Consider the following 19,299-nt stretch of genomic DNA (forward strand, 5'->3'; position numbering starts at 1 on the left):
GCATTGGCTACAACCAGTGACACCCAAGGTTCAAGCAAGCGAAATTCCCTTCTGTGTATATGGTAGCTGGGGTCAAACAATATACCTTCCTGCCCTCAGCGCAATTTGATGGAGATGTCTGTGAGCTAAATTTGTTTACTAGAAAGGTTAAGAATCTGAAATTTGATTTAGAAAAAAACCTACAGCACAATAAAGGCCCTTAGCCCACAAAGCAGTGCCGAACATGTCCCTACCTTAGAAATTACCCATAGCCCTCTATTTTTCTGAGCTCCATAAACCTGTCCAGGAGTCTCTTAAAAGACCCTATCGTATCTGCCTCCACCACTGTCGCCGGCAGCCCATTCCAGGCACTCATCACTCTCTGCATAAAAAAAACTCACCCCTGACATCTCCTCTGTACCTACTTCCAAGTACCTTAAAACTGTGCCCTCTCGTGTCAGCCATTGTCAGCCTTGGGAAAAAGCCTCTGACCATCCACACGATCAATGCCTCTCATCATCTTATACACCTCTATCAGGTCATCTCTCATCCTCCATCGCTCCAAGGAGAAAAGGCCAAGTTCACTCAACCTATTCACCAGGCAACATCCTTGTAAATCTCCTCTGCACCTTTTCTATGGTTTCCACATGCTTCCTGTAGTGAGGCGACCAGAACTGAGAACAGTACTCCAAGTGGGGTCTGACCAGGGTCCTATGTAGCTGTAACATTACCTCTTGGCTCTTAAACTTAATCCCACAGGTGATGAAGGCCGTTGCACCGTATGTCTTCTTAACTACAGAGTCAACCTGTGCAGCAGCTTTGAGCGTCCTATGGACTCAGACTCCAAGATCCCTCTGATCCTCCACACTGCCAAGGGTCTTACCCATTAATACTATATTCTGTCATCATATTTGACCTACCAATTTATAAATGTCGTTTTAATCATGTGCAGGAGAAAGGAGACAAGCTTGGATTGCTTTATAGGAGTGCACTGAATTCTTTCAGTCATTGACAGCTCCTGCTTTGACGTGTACAACACTGACTCCAGCTTGCATCTGGGAAATGGCCCTCTCAATGTTAATGATTTAGTTCTTGTCTGAGTGAAAACCCAACTTTAGGTGCAGCCTTTGATTTGCTTTTGGAGAATTACTTCTCTTTCAAAGATTGGAAGAGCAGGAAAACATGGAGATACTAACATCCTAGACAAACTAAGGAGGAGTAAAAGGAAAAAGAAACAGAAGTTTTTATATGTATATAAAAAAAATTAAAATATCTGGCAATAAACGTGGAAGGGTATGGAATATCGGGAAAGGGAGTGATGTTTATATTTTTACCTTCAGAATAAAACAAGAACTGATTTGCTTCCATAATGTTTTTGAGGCTCTTCCATTGCTTTAATGTTAATATTTACTTTACCTAAAAGCTTACAGAAATAAATGCTCTACGAAGAGTACCAGTTCTGTCGATTTAATGGAAAAGTAATGAGTTAAGGGCTGATGGTCTTGGGAACAATGTGTACACATGGCTAAAGATGAGGTATCACTGGGCAACAGCAACCTTTGTATTTTTTTTACCCACTTTTCCTTTTTGAAAAGAATAGATGGAAAATCTGGAGACCAAGATTGTGCTTTGTTTGTGAGTGATTCATTGGGAACAAGCCAATAAATACATTACAATCTAATGTTTTTTCTCTAGAATAATTAGACCATCATCATGCTGAGAATTTGTAAGTTACAACCCAAGTTCCCATCTTACATCAGATTAAAAGGTTAATTTTTTTTAAATAGAAGATGTGTTGGGAGACAATCTGTGAAAATAGCTGCTGATGAAACTTGAGGATGTGCATTGACCTACCCTGTACTCTGACAATATTATTCTAGAGCCCATAACTAGGGAGTCTCATGTGAGCTATTTATATTTAACGCTCTATATTAAGAACTGCCAGTAAAGTAAGAATGAAGTATTTCTAATAAAGGGTTCCAGATTTCTGTGACGATATTTTTCAAACACAAGAGGTATACTCATCTACTAATTTAAAAGGGCAGCAAATGGTTCTGTAACCCTGCAATTGCTATTATTTTTTCTCTAATGCGTGGTTGTAGATTTGTTTTATAGTTTTCCGTGTTTTTGAAATGATGACTGATCTGTGCAGGGGAAATACTTTGAAATCCAGTTCAGTCCAGGTGGAGAGCCAGATGGAGGAAAAATCTCCAATTTCCTTCTGGAAAAATCCAGGGTTGTTGCACGAAATATCGGAGAACGCAGTTTCCACATCTTCTACCAGGTTAGTAATAAAGCTTTTCTTTGCTCTTTGTAGGAAGATAATTGGCTGAAACTGTGTATTTGGAGGAGGGTCAGATACTGACAGCCTTTTCCTGTCTGTGTACAGTAGCAGCCCATGCCCTTTATAACCTTATACCTATATTTTTCCTTCACCGCATCGACCTAATATACTGTATCTTATGCTTTCGATATTTTTGACAGTAATTCCTAGTTAACTGTAATTCTTCGGTATTTTATTTTCCCTTGATTACTGGACAGTATTTTAAAACCTTGGAACCAGTAGTCAGGAATTTGGATGCTGGAATTGCTCTGGAGTTCCTCTATTAATTGATATTGTTAGATGAGAATCTCTTACCAAAGGATTTGGCAAAATAATTTCTTTGGGAGGAGAGCTGTAAATGTATTTCTGTATTTTCTATCCAGAAATTGTCTGACTACATCTCCTGAATCTGGTGTACACTTTGTATGTGATTTCTTGCTACAGTTTGAGATTTACTAAAACACAGCATAGATATTGGCAGTGAGTTTTTTTTGGTTGTGAAACTCCACTGCACCAGTGGGCTACAGCAGACGGCCGCAAGAGTAAGGTCCCATGACCCTAATAAATGAGGACGATTAAGACATGGGAGCTGAATTAGGCTATTCAGCCCATCAAGTCTGTTCCGTGGCTGATTCACTTTCCCTCTCAACCTTATTCTCCTGCCTTTCCCCCGTAACCTATTACGCCCTGACTAATCAAGAGCCTATCAGTCTCCACTTTAAATATATCTCCACAGCCTACGTGGTAATGAATTCCACAGATTCAGCACCCTGTGGCTAAATAAATTCCCCCTCATCTCTGTTCTAAAGGGATATCATTATACTTTGAGGTGCTGCCCCAAGTCCGAGACTATCCCACTGCTTTTCACATCCATCCTATCTAAGCCTTTCAGTATTAAGTAGGTTTTAATGAGATCTCCACCCTCATTCTAAACTCCAGTGAGTACAGGGAGATTCTTCTCCCCCAACCCAATGTAAGCTTCGCTGGCACCCAAACCTGTGGTCTAAGTGTTGTGCCTAGTACTCTGCCATCTCCTGAGTTAAACTGATGGATTGGAGCTGCTAGTTTGGGAAGGTCAGAGGTTTGGGAACGATAGTGTTGGTTTGTGTGGGGAGAATTAAATTCCCTAATGGGCAGATAGAGTGCAGGAGGAGGTGGTGGGAGATGAAATTAGAATCCAGCGCAGTTAGGGTGGGGAGCAAAGGGCAGGAGACAACAGGGAGCCCTGGTGATGTTCGGAGGCATTGGAGGGGAAGTTTGGGTGAATGTGGGAAGGGGGTCAACAGTGAGGCCAGGCACTCAGAATTTCTGGCAGCAGATCAGGAGAGCGGGGCATGCGGCTCCCGGGGGGGGGGGGGTTTGTGGGTGTGTGATGCGAACGGAGGTCAGGGTGTGACCAGGCGTTGAGTGGGACATGGGTGGGGTGAGTGCTGGGTGGGATTAATGCGGCAGGGGGGAGAGGGGCAGTGATTATGGGATGGGGTGGGAGGTATTAGTTCAGTGTGGATGACTAGTCAAGCGGGTGAGTGTGAGCTCTGTGGGTGGGTGTTTTGTGGGGAGGGTTACTGAAGAGGTTGGGTGTGTGTGGTTAGGGTTAGTGCAGGGGAGGTCAGGGTTACTGTAGGGGGGGCAGGTTTAGTGCAGTTGTGAGGAGAGTTGGTGCATGTTAGTGTTGGATGGGGGTACTGCGCAGTAGGGCAGCTCTATTTGACTGGCAAATGCTGCATGTTGAAGCTATGTTTTGGTGTCTGATGGGCCTTCCAGCCCAGTGCAGCACTGGGACAGTCAGGTGTCCTGGGATTATCGGTGATGGTTCTGCCCAGAACAACATGGCTTAAGCTCCCCCACTGCATTCTGGAACGGAGTGAGCTAATGTGGAAATTGGTACAAGGGTAAGGTCCTTTACTTGACAGATAGAAACCTTGTGAAGCGGTTTCATTGCCCTTGCCGATGGAGTGTTCTAGTTGAGATGGTCAGATTGGATCCCCCATTTCTCCTCCCCTTCTCCTCTCCATCCATCTATCCTCCTGTCTCCTCTCACTTCCTCCTTTCCCTTCTCTGTATACCCCTCTCTTCTCCCCATCTCTCCCCTTCCTTCTCCCATCCCTCCCCATCACCTCCCCATCCATCCCTTCCACTTCCCATTCCCTCCCTTACTCCTCCACAACACTCCCCTCCCTTCTCCTATCCATCCCTCCCCTCCCTTCTCCTATCCATCCCTCCCTTCTCCTATCCATCCCATCACTTCCCTTTTCTCCCCTCCCCACTCCTCCACACCTCTTCTCCCTCTCTTCTCCCTCTCTTCTCCCTCTCTTCTCCCTCTCTCCTCTCCCCCCCTCCCTCCCCCTCCCTCCCCCTCCCTCCCCCTCCCTCCCCCTCCCTCCCCCCTCCCTCCCCCCTCCCTCCCCCCCCTCCCCCCCTCTCCCCCCCTCTCCCCCTCTCTCCCCCCCTCTCCCCCCTCTCTCTCCCCCCTCTCTCTCCCCCCTCTCTCCCCCCCCTCTCTCCCCCCCTCTCTCCCCCCCCTCTCTCCCCCCCCTCTCTCCCCCCCCTCTCTCCCCCCCCTCTCTCCCCCCTCTCTCTCCCCCCTCTCTCTCCCCCCCTCTCCCCTATCCATCAATGAAACACAGTACTTTTTTACCATGTGTTTTGCCTCAAAATTCCAAATCTCATTGGTTCTCTTAGAGGCCATTTGCCAGTTGTTAGTAACCCAGCTGCTCTAAGATGCTTCTCAGCTCCAGGGAACTTGGACTCATTCCTGAACTCAAGTGCTGTCTGTACAGTATTTACATGTTCTCCTTTGATCACTCCCATTGCTGTGGTTTTCTCCCATGCCTTCTGTAAACTACCCCGAGTGTCAGACTCTGCTGGAATTGATGAGTGTGTGAAACAATAGGTTTCGGGGAAATAAGTGGAGGAATGGGATTGATGAGATCATTCTGCGAGCCAGCACAGATTAAATGGGCTGAATGGCCTCCTATGCCATTTGGAAATAAGAAGTATGAGGAAAGATTAATTTTATATCATGTGTCTGATTAAGTGAACTGGTTTTTGCTCTTTCAAATGTAATTTGTTTCCTGTTAGTATTCAAGCTGTAGCCTAGACATGTAATTCCATAGCAACAGTTGTTTTGTTAAAATATGGCCTCCTTGTGGATTTGTTGACCGTTAGCCTGCTGTTCATTTCTTTTCAAGCTCATTGAGGGTGCATCTGCAGACCAAAAATCCAATTTGGGAATCACTAATCTTGAATACTATTTTTACCTCAACCAATCTGACTCCTACAAAGTAGAAGACATTAATGATCGGAAGGATTTTCAAGAAACTCTGGTGAGAGATTATTTTTAACTCTGTCATTTATGTGAGTGGTCTTCTGCTTTGCTTCGACAATGTTGCCCTTGTTTCTATCTCTGCACAGCCACAGCTTCAACCTCAGTCTTGATGTTTGTGCTGATCTGCTGCCAATTTAAAATGTATTACCAATGTACATATCTGCACATAAAAAGACTATATCCTTCATTTCCCTGCCTGTATACACATCTGTCTGCATGCCTCTTAACCATTTCAATCCTATCCACTTCCACCATTTCCCCAGCAGTGAACTCAATGCACCTACCACTCTCTGTGAGTGAGAAAGTTTGCCAAGTGAATCTGTTTTAAACTTTTCCCTCTCTCACCTTTAAAGTTATGTCCTCACTGCCTGTATATCAACTGCTGTGTGAGGTGTCAGTGAGTTAGATTAGTAAATTAACAACTTATTCTGAGAGAATTGACATCAGTTAATCTTAAACAATTATTTGCCTCCAGCATGCTATGAATGTGATTGGAATTTTTGCTGAAGAACAGGCCATGGTTCTACAGATAGTGGCTGGCGTGCTTCACATGGGAAATATCACTTTTAAAGAGGTTGGCAATTACGCGGCTGTGGAAAGCGAAGAATGTAAGTGTTTTGTTTTGCAATTATCTTTGTGTTGCAACTAGAGGGGAGGGAGGGGAGGAAACGTTGACTCAGACCATGAGAGGCCTGTGTCGGGCAACTTCATGCCTTATTGGAAGTCTGTGTGGGGCGCCACTCCTCGCACAGACTAGAGCAATGTGTGATTAAGTGCCTTGCTCAAGAGCACAAACTAGAGGTTCAAAGCAAATTTATTATCAAAGTACACCATATACAACCCCAAGATTCTTTTTCTTGCAGGCATATTCAATTACCATAATAGAATCAGTGAAAGACTGTACCCAACAAGGCAGACAGCCAGAGTTCATAAGACAACAAACTGTGCAAATACAAAAGGGAAAAAAAAATCGTAAATAAATATTGAGAACATGAGATGATGAGTGCTTGAAAGACCATAGGATGAGGGAACAGTTTAGTGATGGAGAAAGTGAAATTGAGTGAAGTTATCTCCTCTAGCTAAAGAGCCTGATGGTTGAGGTGTAATAATTGTTCCTGATCCTGGAGGTGCGAGTGAGGCTCCTGTACCTTCTTCCTGATGGCAGCAGCAAGAAGACAGCTTGACCTGGGTGGTGAGAGTCCCAGATGATGGCTGCTGCTTTCCTGCAAGAAAGCTCTGTGTAGATGTGCTAAATGCAGGGGGAGGGCTTTACCTGGGCTGTCTCCACTACCCCTTGTAGGATTTTCCATTCAAGGACATTGGTATTTCTATACTAGGCTGGGGTGCATCATACATCGATAGAAGTTTCTCTGCATTTTAGATGCCATGCCAAATCTTTGCTAACTTGTAAGAAAATGGAGGTGTGCTGTGCTTTCTTTGTAATTGCACTGACAGAGGGATTTAAAGTTGCAGGCCATCTGCACCTCTGATCCTCCGACGAGGTCTGGCTGGTTTCATCCTTCTGAAGTCAAAAATCAGCTCCTTGGACTTGCTGATAAGGAATGAAAGGTTGGTGTTGCATCATTCAGCCAGATTTTCACTACCCCTTCTACATGTCGATTCATCAGTAAACTTGAATATGGCATTGAAGCTGTGCTTAGCCGCACAGTGTAAAGTGCGTAGAGCAGGGGCTAAACACGCAGCATTGTAGTGCACTTGTACCGATGGAGATCGTGGAGGAGACGTTGTTGCCAATCCAAACTGATTGGGGTCTGCAAGTGAGGAGATCGAGGATCCAATTGCACAAGAGGGTATTGAGGTCAAGGTCTTGAAGCTTACTGGTTAGTTCCAAGGGAACGATAGTACTGAATGCCAAGCCGTAGTCGATGAAGAGCGTCCTTATATATGCATACAAGATTGTGTTAGCCAATCATGGGCTCTGCCCTCTTGGAGAGATTCCGAGGCAATGGCAGGGGTACATTGTGCATTTGGTTACTGTTCCTCATGAGGCAGCATCTGTGAAAAGAGAAACTGGGTGAATGGACGGAGAGGGAGAAGCTAAGAAATGAAGTTAGATAGTGGGCAAGAATACAGAAAAAGGAAGATCTAAAGAAGAGACTTGGGCTAGTGGAGATAGAAGTTTGAGCCAATCACTGAGGGTGACTTGAAGCAGATATGACCAGTTTTGATACAGCTGGAAGGCAAAACAAGTATAAATTTCAATGTTTGCGATGTGGAAGACAGAGCAAGAGGTACTATTTCTGAACTTGTTTTGGGCCTCATTATAACAGCTCAGGAGGCCACAGACATGTCTGAGGGACACTAGATGTGGTAGGTAACTTTGAGCTCTGAGTTGCCTCTGCAGAGGGAGCACAGGTGCTTCACAAAGTGGTTGCAGACCCTGTACTTGGTTTCTGCAGTGGAGAGGAGATCAGATTGTGACGAATCCCACCCCCCACCCCTTCCGCGAATCGGCCCGGACAGACAGGAACAGCAGGGCTCTCACAGCTAACGGTTTAAAAAGTTTGTCAGTTTGGCGAGGTAAGTGGGTGAGTAGACTTATTTTTCCTGTTTCATTCGTGTAGAATTAGATAGCATGCCTGCAGGGTTAGTGCTTTGTTCAGGGTGTCAGATGTGGGAATCCTGGGAGACCTCCAGCCTCCCTGATGGCCACATCTGCGCCAGGTGCACCGAGTTGCAGCTCCTCAGAGACCGTGTTAGGGATCTGGAGCTGCAGCTTGATGACCTAGTGCTTATCAGGGAAAGTGAAGAGGTGATAGACAGGAGCTACAGGGAGGTAGTCATCCCTAGACTACAGGAGTCAGTAGTCATCTCTAGGCTACAGGAGTCAGAACACTGGGTCACTGTCAACAGAGGGAAGGGAAATGCCCGGATAGTGGAGAGCACCCCTGTGGCTGTTCCCCTCAGCAACAAATATCTTGTTCTGGATGCTGTTGAGGGGGATGACCTGACGGGGGACGCCCATGGTGACCGGGTCTCTGGCACTGAGCCTGGCGCTGTTGTGCAGGAGAGAAGGAGGGGGAAGAGAAATGCGGTAGTCATAGGGGATTTCATAGTCAGGGGAACAGACAGGAGATTCTGTGAGCCTGACAGAGATACCCGCATGGTGTGTTGCCCCCCAGGTGCCAGGGTACGGGATGTCTCGGATCAGGTCCTGAATATTCTAAAGGGGGAGGGTGAGCAGCTAGTTGTCTTGGTACATGTTGGTACCAATGACATAGATAGGACAAAGGAGGAGGTCCTGAAGAGAGATTTCCAGGAGTTAGGAAGGAAGCTGAGAAGCAGGACCTCCAGGGTAGTAATCTCGGGATTGCTACCTGTGCCACGTGCTAGCGAGGGCAAGAGTAGTCGGATCAGGCAGATGAATGCCTGGCTGAGAGACTGGTGTAGGGCGCAGGGCTTCAGATTCTTGGATAATTGGGATCTCTTCTGGGGGAAGTATAACCTGTTCAAAAAGGACAGGTTACACCTGAACCTGAAGGGGACCAATATCCTGGCGGGAAAGTTTAATAGAGCTGTTAAGGAGGGTTTAAACTAATTTGGCAGGGGGATGGGAACTGGAATGATAGAGTGGAGGAAGGGGAAAACAGAAATAAATCTAAGATAGTGAGCAGTAAAGATGTCAGGAAAGACAGGCAGATTAGCAGGTATGATATTGTGGCCATCACTGAGACCTGGCTAAAGGATGCATGTCTCTGGGAGCTGAACGTCCAAGGATAAACGGTTTATCGGAAGGATAGGAAGGTAGGCAGAGGGGGAGGCGTGGCTTTATTGGTAAGAAATGATATTAAATCATTAGAAAGAGGTGATATAGGATTGGAAGGTGCAGAATCTTTATGGGTTGAGCTAAGGAATAGCAGGGGTAAAAGGACCCTGATGGCAATTATTTATAGGCCTCCGAACAGCTGCAGGGATGCGGACTACAAATTACAACTGGAAATAGAAAAGGCTTGTCAGAAGGGCAGTGTTATGATAATTGTGGGGGATTTTAACATGCAAGTAGATTGGGTAAATCAGGTCGGCACTGGATCTCAAGAGAGAGAATTTGTAGAATGTCTGCGAGGTGGCTTTTTAGAACAGCTTGTTGTTGAGCCCACTAGGGGATCGGCTGTACTGGATTGGGTATTGTGTAATGAACTGGAGGTGATTAGAGAGATTGAGGTGAAGGAACCCTTAGGAGGCAGTGATCATAACATGATTGAGTTCACTGTGAAATTAGAAAAAGGGAAGCCGAAATCTGATGTGTCGGTGTTTCAGTGGAGTAAAGGAAACTACAGTGGCATGAGAGAGGAACTGGCCAAAGTTGACTGGAAAGAGACACTGGCGGGAAAGACGGCAGAGCAGCAGTGGCTGGAGTTTATGCGAGAAATGAAGAATGTGCAAGACAGGTATATTCCAAAAAAGAAGAAATTTTCGAGTGGAAAAAGGATGCAACCGTGGTTGACAAGAGAAGTCAAAGCCAAAGTTAAAGCTAAGGAGAGGGCATACAAGGAAGCAAAAATTAGTGGGAAGACAAAGGATTGGGAAGTCTTTAAAACCTTACAAAAGGAAACCAAGAAGGTCATTAAGAGAGAAAAGATTAACTATGAAAGGAAACTAGCAAATAATATCAAAGAGGATACTAAAAGCTTTTTCAAGTATATAAAGAGTAAAAGACAGGTGAGAGTAGATATAGGACCGATAGAAAATGATACTGGAGAAATTGTAATGGGAGATGAGGAGATGGCAGAGGAACTGAACAAGTATTTTGCATCAGTCTTCACTGAGGAAGACAGCAGGATACCGGACACTCAAGGGTGGCAGGGAAGAGAAGTGTGTGCAGTCACAATTACGACAGAGAAAGTACTCAGAAAGCTGAATAGGCTAAAGGTCGATAAATCTCCCGGACCAGATGGAATGCACCCTCGTGTTCTGAAGGAAGTAGCTGTGGAGATTGCGGAGGCATTAGCGATGATCTTTCAAAAGTCGATAGATTCTGGCATGGTTCCGGAAGACTGGAAGATTGCAAATGTCACTCCGCTATTTAAGAAGGGGGCAAGGAAGCAAAAAGGAAATTATAGACCTGTTAGCTTGACGTCGGTGGTTGGGAAGTTGTTGGAGTCGATTGTCAAGGATGAGGTTACAGAGTACCTGGAGGCATATGACAAGATAGGCAGAACTCAGCATGTATTCCTTAAAGGAAAATCCTGCCTGACAAACCTATTACAATTTTTTGAGGAAATTACCAGTAGGCTAGACAAGGGAGATGCAGTGGATGTTGTATATTTGGATTTTCAGAAGGCCTTTGACAAGGTGCCACACATGAGGCTGCTTAACAAGATAAGAGCCCATGGAATTACAGGAAAGTTACATACGTGGATAGAGCGTTGGCTGATTGGCAGGAAACAGAGAGTGGGAATAAAGGGATCCTATTCTGGTTGGCTGCCAGTTACCAGTGGTGTTCCACAGGGATCAGTGTTGGGGCCGCTTCTTTTTACATTGTACATCAACGATTTGGATTATGGAATGATGGCTTTGTGGCTAAGTTTGCTGACGATACGAAGATAGGTGGAGGGGCCGGTAGTGCAGAGGAAACGGAGAGCCTGCAGAGAGACTTGGATAGATTGGAAGAATGGGCAGAGAAGTGGCAAATGAAGTACAATGTTGGAAAGTGTATGGTTATGCACTTGGGCAGAAAAAATAAACGGGCAGACTATTATTTAAATGGGGAACGAATTCAAAGTTCTGAGATGCAACGGGACTTGGGAGCCCTCGTACAGGATTCCCTTAAAGTTAACCTCCAGGTTGAGTCGGTAGTGAAGAAGGCGAATGCAATGTTGGCATTCATTTCTAGAGGAATAGAGTATAGGAGCAGGGATGTGATGTTGAGGCTCTATAAGGCGCTGGTGAGACCTCACTTGGAGTACTGTGGGCAGTTTTGGTCTCCTTATTTAAGAAAGGATGTGCTGACGTTGGAGAGGGTACAGAGAAGATTCACTAGAATGATTCCGGGAATGAGAGGGTTAACATATGAGGAACGTTTGTCCGCTCTTGGACTGTATTCCTTGGAGTTTAGAAGAATGAGGGAAGACCTCATAGAAACATTTCGAATGTTAAAAGGCATGGACAGAGTGGATGTGGCAAAGTTGTTTCCTATGATGGGGGAGTCTAGTACGAGAGGGCATGACTTCAGGATTGAAGGGCGCCCTTTCAGAACAGAAATGCGAAAAAAATTTTTTAGTCAGAGGGTGGTGAATCTATGGAATTTGTTGCCACGGGCAGCAGTGGAGGCCAAGTTATTGGGTGTATTTAAGGCAGAGATTGATAGGTATCTAAGTAGCCAGGGCATCAAAGGTTATGGTGAGAAGGCGGGGCAGTGGAACTAAATAGGATAAAATGGATCAGCTCATGATAAAATGGCGGAGCAGACTCGATGGGCCGAATGGCCTACTTCTCCTTTGTCTTATGGTCTTATGGAATGAATACGGTACGCTGGATTGGAAGAAGTACAAGTGAATCACAGCTTTAGCTGGAAAGTAACACACACAAATTGCTGGAGAAACATGTCAGGTCATGTGGCATCTACATCGAGATGTTTCAGACCAGGACCTTTTATCAGGACTGGTGGGGTCTCGGCCCGAAACGTCTTTCCGGTAAATGCTGCATGACTGCCCCGAGTTTCTCCAGCAATTTGTGTCTGTTACTCTGACTATCTAGCATCTCTAGAATCTGGAAAGACTGGGTCCCGGGATGGTGGGAAGGGAAGTGAAGTGATAGGACATCTCCTACAGCTACATGGGACGGAACCGGAGGAAGAGGAATGGTGAGGTGGAAGGAGGAACAGACCAGGAGTTGCAGGGGGAAGGTCCCACTGACATACTGGAAGGAAAAGAAAAGGGAATTTGTTTGGTGTTGGAATCTTGTTGAAGCTGGTGGGAACTTTGATAGTTCCTTTGAACTTTGAGGCCAGTGGGATGGAAAGTGAACTTACTTTATAGTCCATCCAAAAGAAAGGTTGTGAGCAGGGATGCAAGAAGTAGTTGGATGCAGTCAAGGGCTAGAAAGGAAGGGAGAGTTTAGGAAGAAGGAATAGTCAGAGCAAATAGTTTGGAGATGGACGAACTGGGAGGGTGGAAAGGAGCCCTTAGAGCAGGAGGGGTGGGGAGGGAGCATTTTAGTCAAGATAACTGTGGGAGTCTACAGGCTTGTAATGGATGTTCGTGGCTGGCCCATCCGCTGAGGCGGGAGGGATTCAGGAAGGGAAGGGCAGAGTAGGAAGCAAACTCTGTTAAGATGAGAGCAGGGTGGATATTGCAATGAAATATTGTATAAATTCAGGAAGCAGTGTGGTGCAGTCATCAATATAACAGAAAGAGTCAAGGGAAGGGACCCAAGTACTGTTACTGGTTTGTTATTGTCACATGTACTGAGGATCAGTGAAAACATTGTCTTGTGTACTGTTGATACAGATTGATTGCACAGTGCATTGCGATGATATTTGGTAAAACAATAACAGCTACAGTCTGAACTGTTTACACCTACAGAGAAAGTGCAGTGCAGGTAAACAATAAGATGCATTCTTAAAGAAGTGGAATGTGAGGTCTAGAGTCCATGCTATTGTCCAAGGTAAGCATTCATTAGTTTTATAACAGCAGGGTAAAAACTGTCCTCAGACCTGGTGGTACGTGTTTTCTGGCATTTGTATCTCCTGCCCAGTGGAAGGGGGGAAAGAGAGAATATCCAAAGTATGTGGAATCTTTGATTTTGCTGGCTACCTTTAAGTCGTTCCAAACATCCCATTAACAAGGAGGACATAGGCTGGACCCAGGGAAGTTTGCATATCTACATTAGTGGAAAGTGAATGGAACTGAAGGAGAAGTAGTTTAAACAAGAACGGGTTAAGTGGCTGAAACAGCAGCATTGTCCAGACCATCCTACTGGTGAATGCCGGGACAGGAGGTGGAGCAGGTATGCAGGTTGGAGCACTGCAAGGTTGGAAGCTGCACAGGGAAGAGATGTCTTAAGAGAATGTGATCTGTGACTGACTGAGAAACACACTCAGTGGCCATTTTATTAGATACACCTGCACCCCTGCTTGTTAATGCAAATATCTAATCAGTTAACCATATGGCAGCAACTCAAAGCATAAGAGTATGCAGACATGATCAAGAGGTTCAGTTGTTATACAGAATGGGGAAGAAGTGTGATGTAAGTGACTCTGACTGTGGAATGATTGTTGGTGCCAGATGGGGTGCCTTGAGTATCTCAAACTGCTGATCTCCTGGGATTTTCATGCACAACAGTCTATAGAGTTACAGGGAATGGTTCAAAATCAAAAAACATCGGTGAGAATCAGTTCTGTGGATGAAAACGCCTTGTTAATGAGAGAAGTCGGAGGAGAATGGCCAGACTAGTTCAAGAAGACAGGAAGGTGACGGTAACTCAAATAACCACATGTTACAACAGTGGTGTTCACAAGACCATCTATGAACACACAACAGGTCAAGCCTTGAAGTGGCTGGGTACAGCAGTAGAAGATGACAAACATTTGGAAATGCACTCAGTGATGACTGTATCGTTTACTCTTGTGCCGGATAAAGGAGCCACTCAGTGTGATGCTAGATGAGGTCAGGGTCCATAGGGAGGTAAACTCAGATAATCCGGGACCCTCAGGACTTTGGTGATGCCAGACATTTGGATAATTACTCCTTTCAATACTCCAATACTCCTTGAATTCAGATGTTTCGGATAATACACAATTATATAATACGTTTCTCAGTGAGTTTAAAGGGAGTATGGGAAACGGGTCCCAGTGAGTTTAAAGGAAATGCAGGAAGTTGCCCTGTGAATTTAAAAGGATTTGACTGGTAAATTGGTTTATTATGACGCATGTACCAAGATGTAGTGATAGTGTTCATGCTGATCAAGTCATTTCACAGTGCATTGAGGCAGTACAAAGGTAAAACAATATCAGAATGTAGAGTGAGTGTTACATTTATAGGAAAAAAAGTGCTGTAGAGGTGAACAATAAGATGCAAGGTTATAAGTGAAACCCCAAGGTCAGGGGTCTATCTGATGATATTAGGGAACCGTTCAATAGTTTTATGACAGTGGGATAGAAGCTGCCCTTGAGCCTTGGCTTTTCATATCATCTGTGTGATTTGGGAAGGGAGATGTGATGGAAAAGGGAGATTGTCCAGGGGTGGCTGGGGCTTTTAATCATGATGACTGCTTCAATGAGTCAGCGAGAAGTGTCAACCGAGTCCATGGCTTTATTTGTTGAAGTGTTCTGTTAACACCAAGTCCATTTCCCCATATGATAGAGCAGTATTGTTACTGAGGCTACGTCCACACTACGCCGGATAATTTTGAAAACGTCGGTTTCAAGTAAAAACGACAGGCGTCCACACTAAGCGTTTTTCAAAATATCTCTGTCCACATTAGACGGATATTTGGGCGAATCTCCTCCTACTGGGCATGCGCAGGACACACAGAAAACAAGCGAAGAGGAAATGGTATACTTGGTGTGCGTTTGTCCAGTTACAGAGTAGAAAAACTTAAAAGGACTTGCTCTTGGCTCTCGCGCAGGAGGACTTAAAACTAAAAAAAAACAAATACTGGAGCGTATGGAGGCAACCGACAGGTAGTTCACGGACAGTATGACCCGACTGACGATGAACATTGAAAAACTGATTAACTCTGTTTCATTAATAAAGCGCCTTATTAAATGTATAAAACATGTCTGCATCAGTGTTATCTTGTATTTCCATACAATGTTACATTAGGCTGTTACACATCGATTATCAGAAAAGTACTTGCATAAATAGGTAAACCACCTTGGTTCTTGGTTCTTGATCCTCCGAATTTCTCCATGGAATTTAAACTGGAGGTGGCGGAGGGTGTTTTCTGTCCTTACCTTCATACAAGCAAGGACAGAAAACAGGGCAAAGTGAGTATACTTATTTATTCAGTAAGCTATGGGTTGAAGTATTTGGTGAGTACATTTCTAACTCTTCTGGCTTCAGTCTCATTGCCGTCTGTTCTGAAATTGTTAGGTTCTGCAAAGCGCAGAATCAGATATCACTGTGATGATTGTACGCTCTAGTATCAATTGTTTGGCAACAATAAGGTAATAAGAAGAAGAAGAAAACAATGAAATGCCGCGCTGCCACCATCTGTTGCGGCACGTCATGACAGCGGTTTTAAAAAGCTCCGCTTACCATGTCACCACTGCGATGGATATTAGGCGTTTTCAGATTTATTCACTCTGGAGATCGTTTCTGAAAATCTCCATTTTCGGGGGATGAAAACGCCATTTTAGTATGGACAGAGGGGCAAAACGAAGAGTAAAAGCTTTGTTTTCAAAATTATCTGGTGTAGTGTGGACATAGCTTGAGAGAGACAAGCCTTCCACCTAGGGTGCAAAGTTCAGATGCAAAGGCCTAGACTGTTCATTCATAAGCAAGTGTTTGTGTTCTATTGGCAACTTAATCAGTTAAATCAAATGGAAAAATAAACAAGGTAATGGTGACCGTGGAACTATAGGATTGTTTTACAAATCACCTGGGTTCACTGATATTCTTCAGCATTCCAGCCTTACAGTGATTCTAAACCCAACCTGACTCTTGAAGTGTTTTAAGTGTAATGCCGATGGATAATTGGTTTATTGTCACATGTACTGAGGTACATTGAAAAGCTTTTGTTTGTGTGCCATCCACACAGGTCATAAGTGCATTGAAACAGTACAAACAAAGGCAGGGTGTGTACTCAGTGGCCACGTATTAGGCACACCTATACACCTGCTTGTTAATGCAGTTATCTACTCAGCCATCATATGGGAGCAACTCAATGCATAGAAGCATACAGGCATGGTCAAGAGGTTCAGCTGTTGTTCAGAGCACATATCAGAATGGGGAAGAAATGTGATCTAAGTGACTTTGACCATGGAATGATTGTTGGTGCCAGACGGGGTGGTTTGAGTATCTCAGGAACTCCTGATTCCTGGGATTTTTGTATAGTCTCTGGAATTTACAGAGAATGGTATAGAAAACTAAAGTCATCCAGTGAGCAGCAGTTCTGTGGGCAAAAATGCTTTGCTAATGGGAGAGTTCAGAGGAGAATGGCTAGACTGGTTCAAGCAGATAAGAAGAAACAGTAACTTAAATAATGACACATTATAACAGTGATGTGCAAAAGAGCATCTCTGAATGCACAAGACATTGAACATTGAAGTAGGTGGGCTACAGCAGCGGGAGACCACGAACATACCAGCAAAGGCACTTTATTAGTTCCAGGGGGTACCTAAGGAAGTGGCCGCTGAATATAGTGTTACCGTTACAGAGGAAGTGAAGTGCAGGTCATCAAGTGACCCAGTCAGCTATTCATTTTCCGTCCGCAGCATTTAGGGATGGGCACTAAATGTCGGCTTTGCCAGCTATGCCCACATCTGGTGTATGAATAAAAGAAAAGACATACCCAAAGGGTTAACATCCTTTAGTTCATATTCTTCTTCTGCAGCACCTCATGTGTGAGTGGGAATCCAGTGTTGTCTCTTTGACCCTGCATGGACATCCCACAGTAGGCTGGTGTGTTCTCGGCCAATCAGTGCCATTCTTGGGTGAGCCTCCCTCCTTCCTACGGGTCTGGAAGGGAGTGGAAGAGCCTCGGATGGTGGAATAGCCAGTACTGGGGGAACGTCCCCTACTCTCAGATGTATAGAACCCTCAGCAGAATCCACCTCACTCACACCGGAATGAATTGTGGAGGGGTTAAGATGAATCTGATTTTGCAGTCTGCCAGATTATTCAGCAGGTGGTGGAAGAAGAAGTGATTTCACTGAACATGTAGCATGACCAGCTCCATTCAGTGCATTCCTTCTGAGAGCTGAGGTGAAATGCCCCATCACCTCAGCTGTTCTATGCTCGAGCATAAAACAGTGTGTGACACTGTGGGATCCTAAGGCAGTCTCCTGATCGGTGCTTACCCCTCTACTGCTATCACCATAGCAGGGTAGTTGTTTGTTATCACACTGGAGGTTTATGCCAGTTTGTTCTGTGGGAACAGGCTGTTGAATTTCTTGATCTGCAGTTATGATCATTTCAAAAACATTTGGCTTTAATGCACTTTGAAGGTGCTGAGAGATGTACAAATGAAAACTCTTTCTCTTACTGCCCATAAAAATGTTTTCTTTAACACAGAACATCAGTATGGACCTCTCGACACACTTCTAAATTCCAGTTAATACAATCAAGTTAAGTGGCAACAGCCCATATCGAGCTCTTGTAATCTATTAATGAGCTCCCTTTATGGGGGTGAAGTGAGCTGCTTCAGGGCAGTGAGTATGGTGTTCTGGCAGAAGAAAAACTGAGCTTTCATTATGTGAAAGTAAGGAATTCCTGCTTTGATTCTGAAGGAATTAGGCTGGAGTTCCTATTCTAATCCCTGTGGGCAGGAATTGACAGACTCTGATCTTGCATATTGATTTGAGAGCTCACAAAACAATATTATAGTAAATCAAGTCTCTGTATTTCTGTATAAAGATGTCAGTTTTGTAACATTCTCCATTACTATGGCCAGTGAATAAAGCAGCAGGATTTTCTGCATCTACTTGTATGGTGTATTTTATCTAATATGTGTTGAACTTTTGTGCATTAGCATATGAAAGAGACATTGGTCCTGAAGCAAAGTCTCCCATGTTTGATGGACAGATGAATATACAGGAAATGGAGGGATACTTCTGCCTTTATGTTTGATGCAGACATTGTGGGATAAAGGGGCCCGTGCCTGTGTTGTGTAGTTCACTGTCCTATGTTCTATGTACGTCGACTGAGCAAAGTCCCCTTGCTGGGAGAATAAGTAAACTCTCTTTTCATTTGACAGTCCTGGCATTCCCGGCATTCCTACTTGGTATTAACCAGGAGCGACTGAAAGAAAAACTGACCAGCCGGAAAATGGACAGCAAGTGGGGAGGGAAGTCTGAAACTATTAATGTGACGTTAAACGTGGAGCAAGCCTGCTATACCAGGGATGCACTTTCCAAAGCTCTCCATGCACGCCTATTTGACTATTTAGTTGATGTAAGTACTATCAATTGACCGAGGTGGATCTCTGACGTGAATGGAATTGCCTTGGGATGTCTGTGCTCCCAGTCAGAAAGGCTGTGTGTGGAGGCAAAGGGAGCATTTCCAAGGGGTGGTTCATCAGCGAGCAGCAAACATTTCTTTTCACAGAGCTAGCTGAAGCTCAGGCTTATTGCTGTCATAAACACGCGTGCACAGGGTAAAAGTGACCGCCTGCCCACCTCACCCCCACCTTATTCTGACCTGCCCCCTTCCTTTCTAGTCTGAGCATGAAAAGTCGATTGTTTGTTCCCCTCCATAGACGCTGCCTGACCTGCTGGGTTCCTCCAGCATTTTATGTGTGTTGCTCTGCAACTCCTCCTTTTCATTCATAAGCCACACATCGATACATGGGCAATCCACAGTAACCTATCTGACCCATCGATTTGGAAACCAGGACACAGGAGAATGAACATACACACACACACACACACACACACACACACACACACACACACCAGGGTCAGGAGCTGAAGGCCAACATGGTACTTAAAGTGAAAGGGAGCAATGCTCAGACAGGATTTAGATGACGGCATGATGGAGTCATGGTT

At 44.8% G+C, this 19,299-nt stretch overlaps 1 protein-coding gene across 2 annotated transcripts in view; it reads left to right on the plus strand.

Annotated features, from left to right (window-relative positions):
* The window catches only part of myo1ea (myosin IEa), a 279,339-nt gene that overhangs the window by 110,311 nt on the left and 149,729 nt on the right, over nt 1-19,299 (plus strand). For both annotated transcript variants that reach the window (XM_072278417.1, XM_072278418.1), the window contains exons 7-10: nt 2,132-2,263; nt 5,494-5,628; nt 6,106-6,238; nt 18,510-18,706. In XM_072278417.1, coding sequence (XP_072134518.1) covers nt 2,132-2,263; nt 5,494-5,628; nt 6,106-6,238; nt 18,510-18,706 — 597 coding nt within the window. The remainder of the gene's footprint in view (nt 1-2,131; nt 2,264-5,493; nt 5,629-6,105; nt 6,239-18,509; nt 18,707-19,299) is intronic.

Source organism: Mobula birostris, chromosome 14 (genome assembly GCF_030028105.1).
Source record: "Mobula birostris isolate sMobBir1 chromosome 14, sMobBir1.hap1, whole genome shotgun sequence".
Taxonomy (NCBI): Eukaryota; Metazoa; Chordata; class Chondrichthyes; order Myliobatiformes; family Myliobatidae; genus Mobula; species Mobula birostris.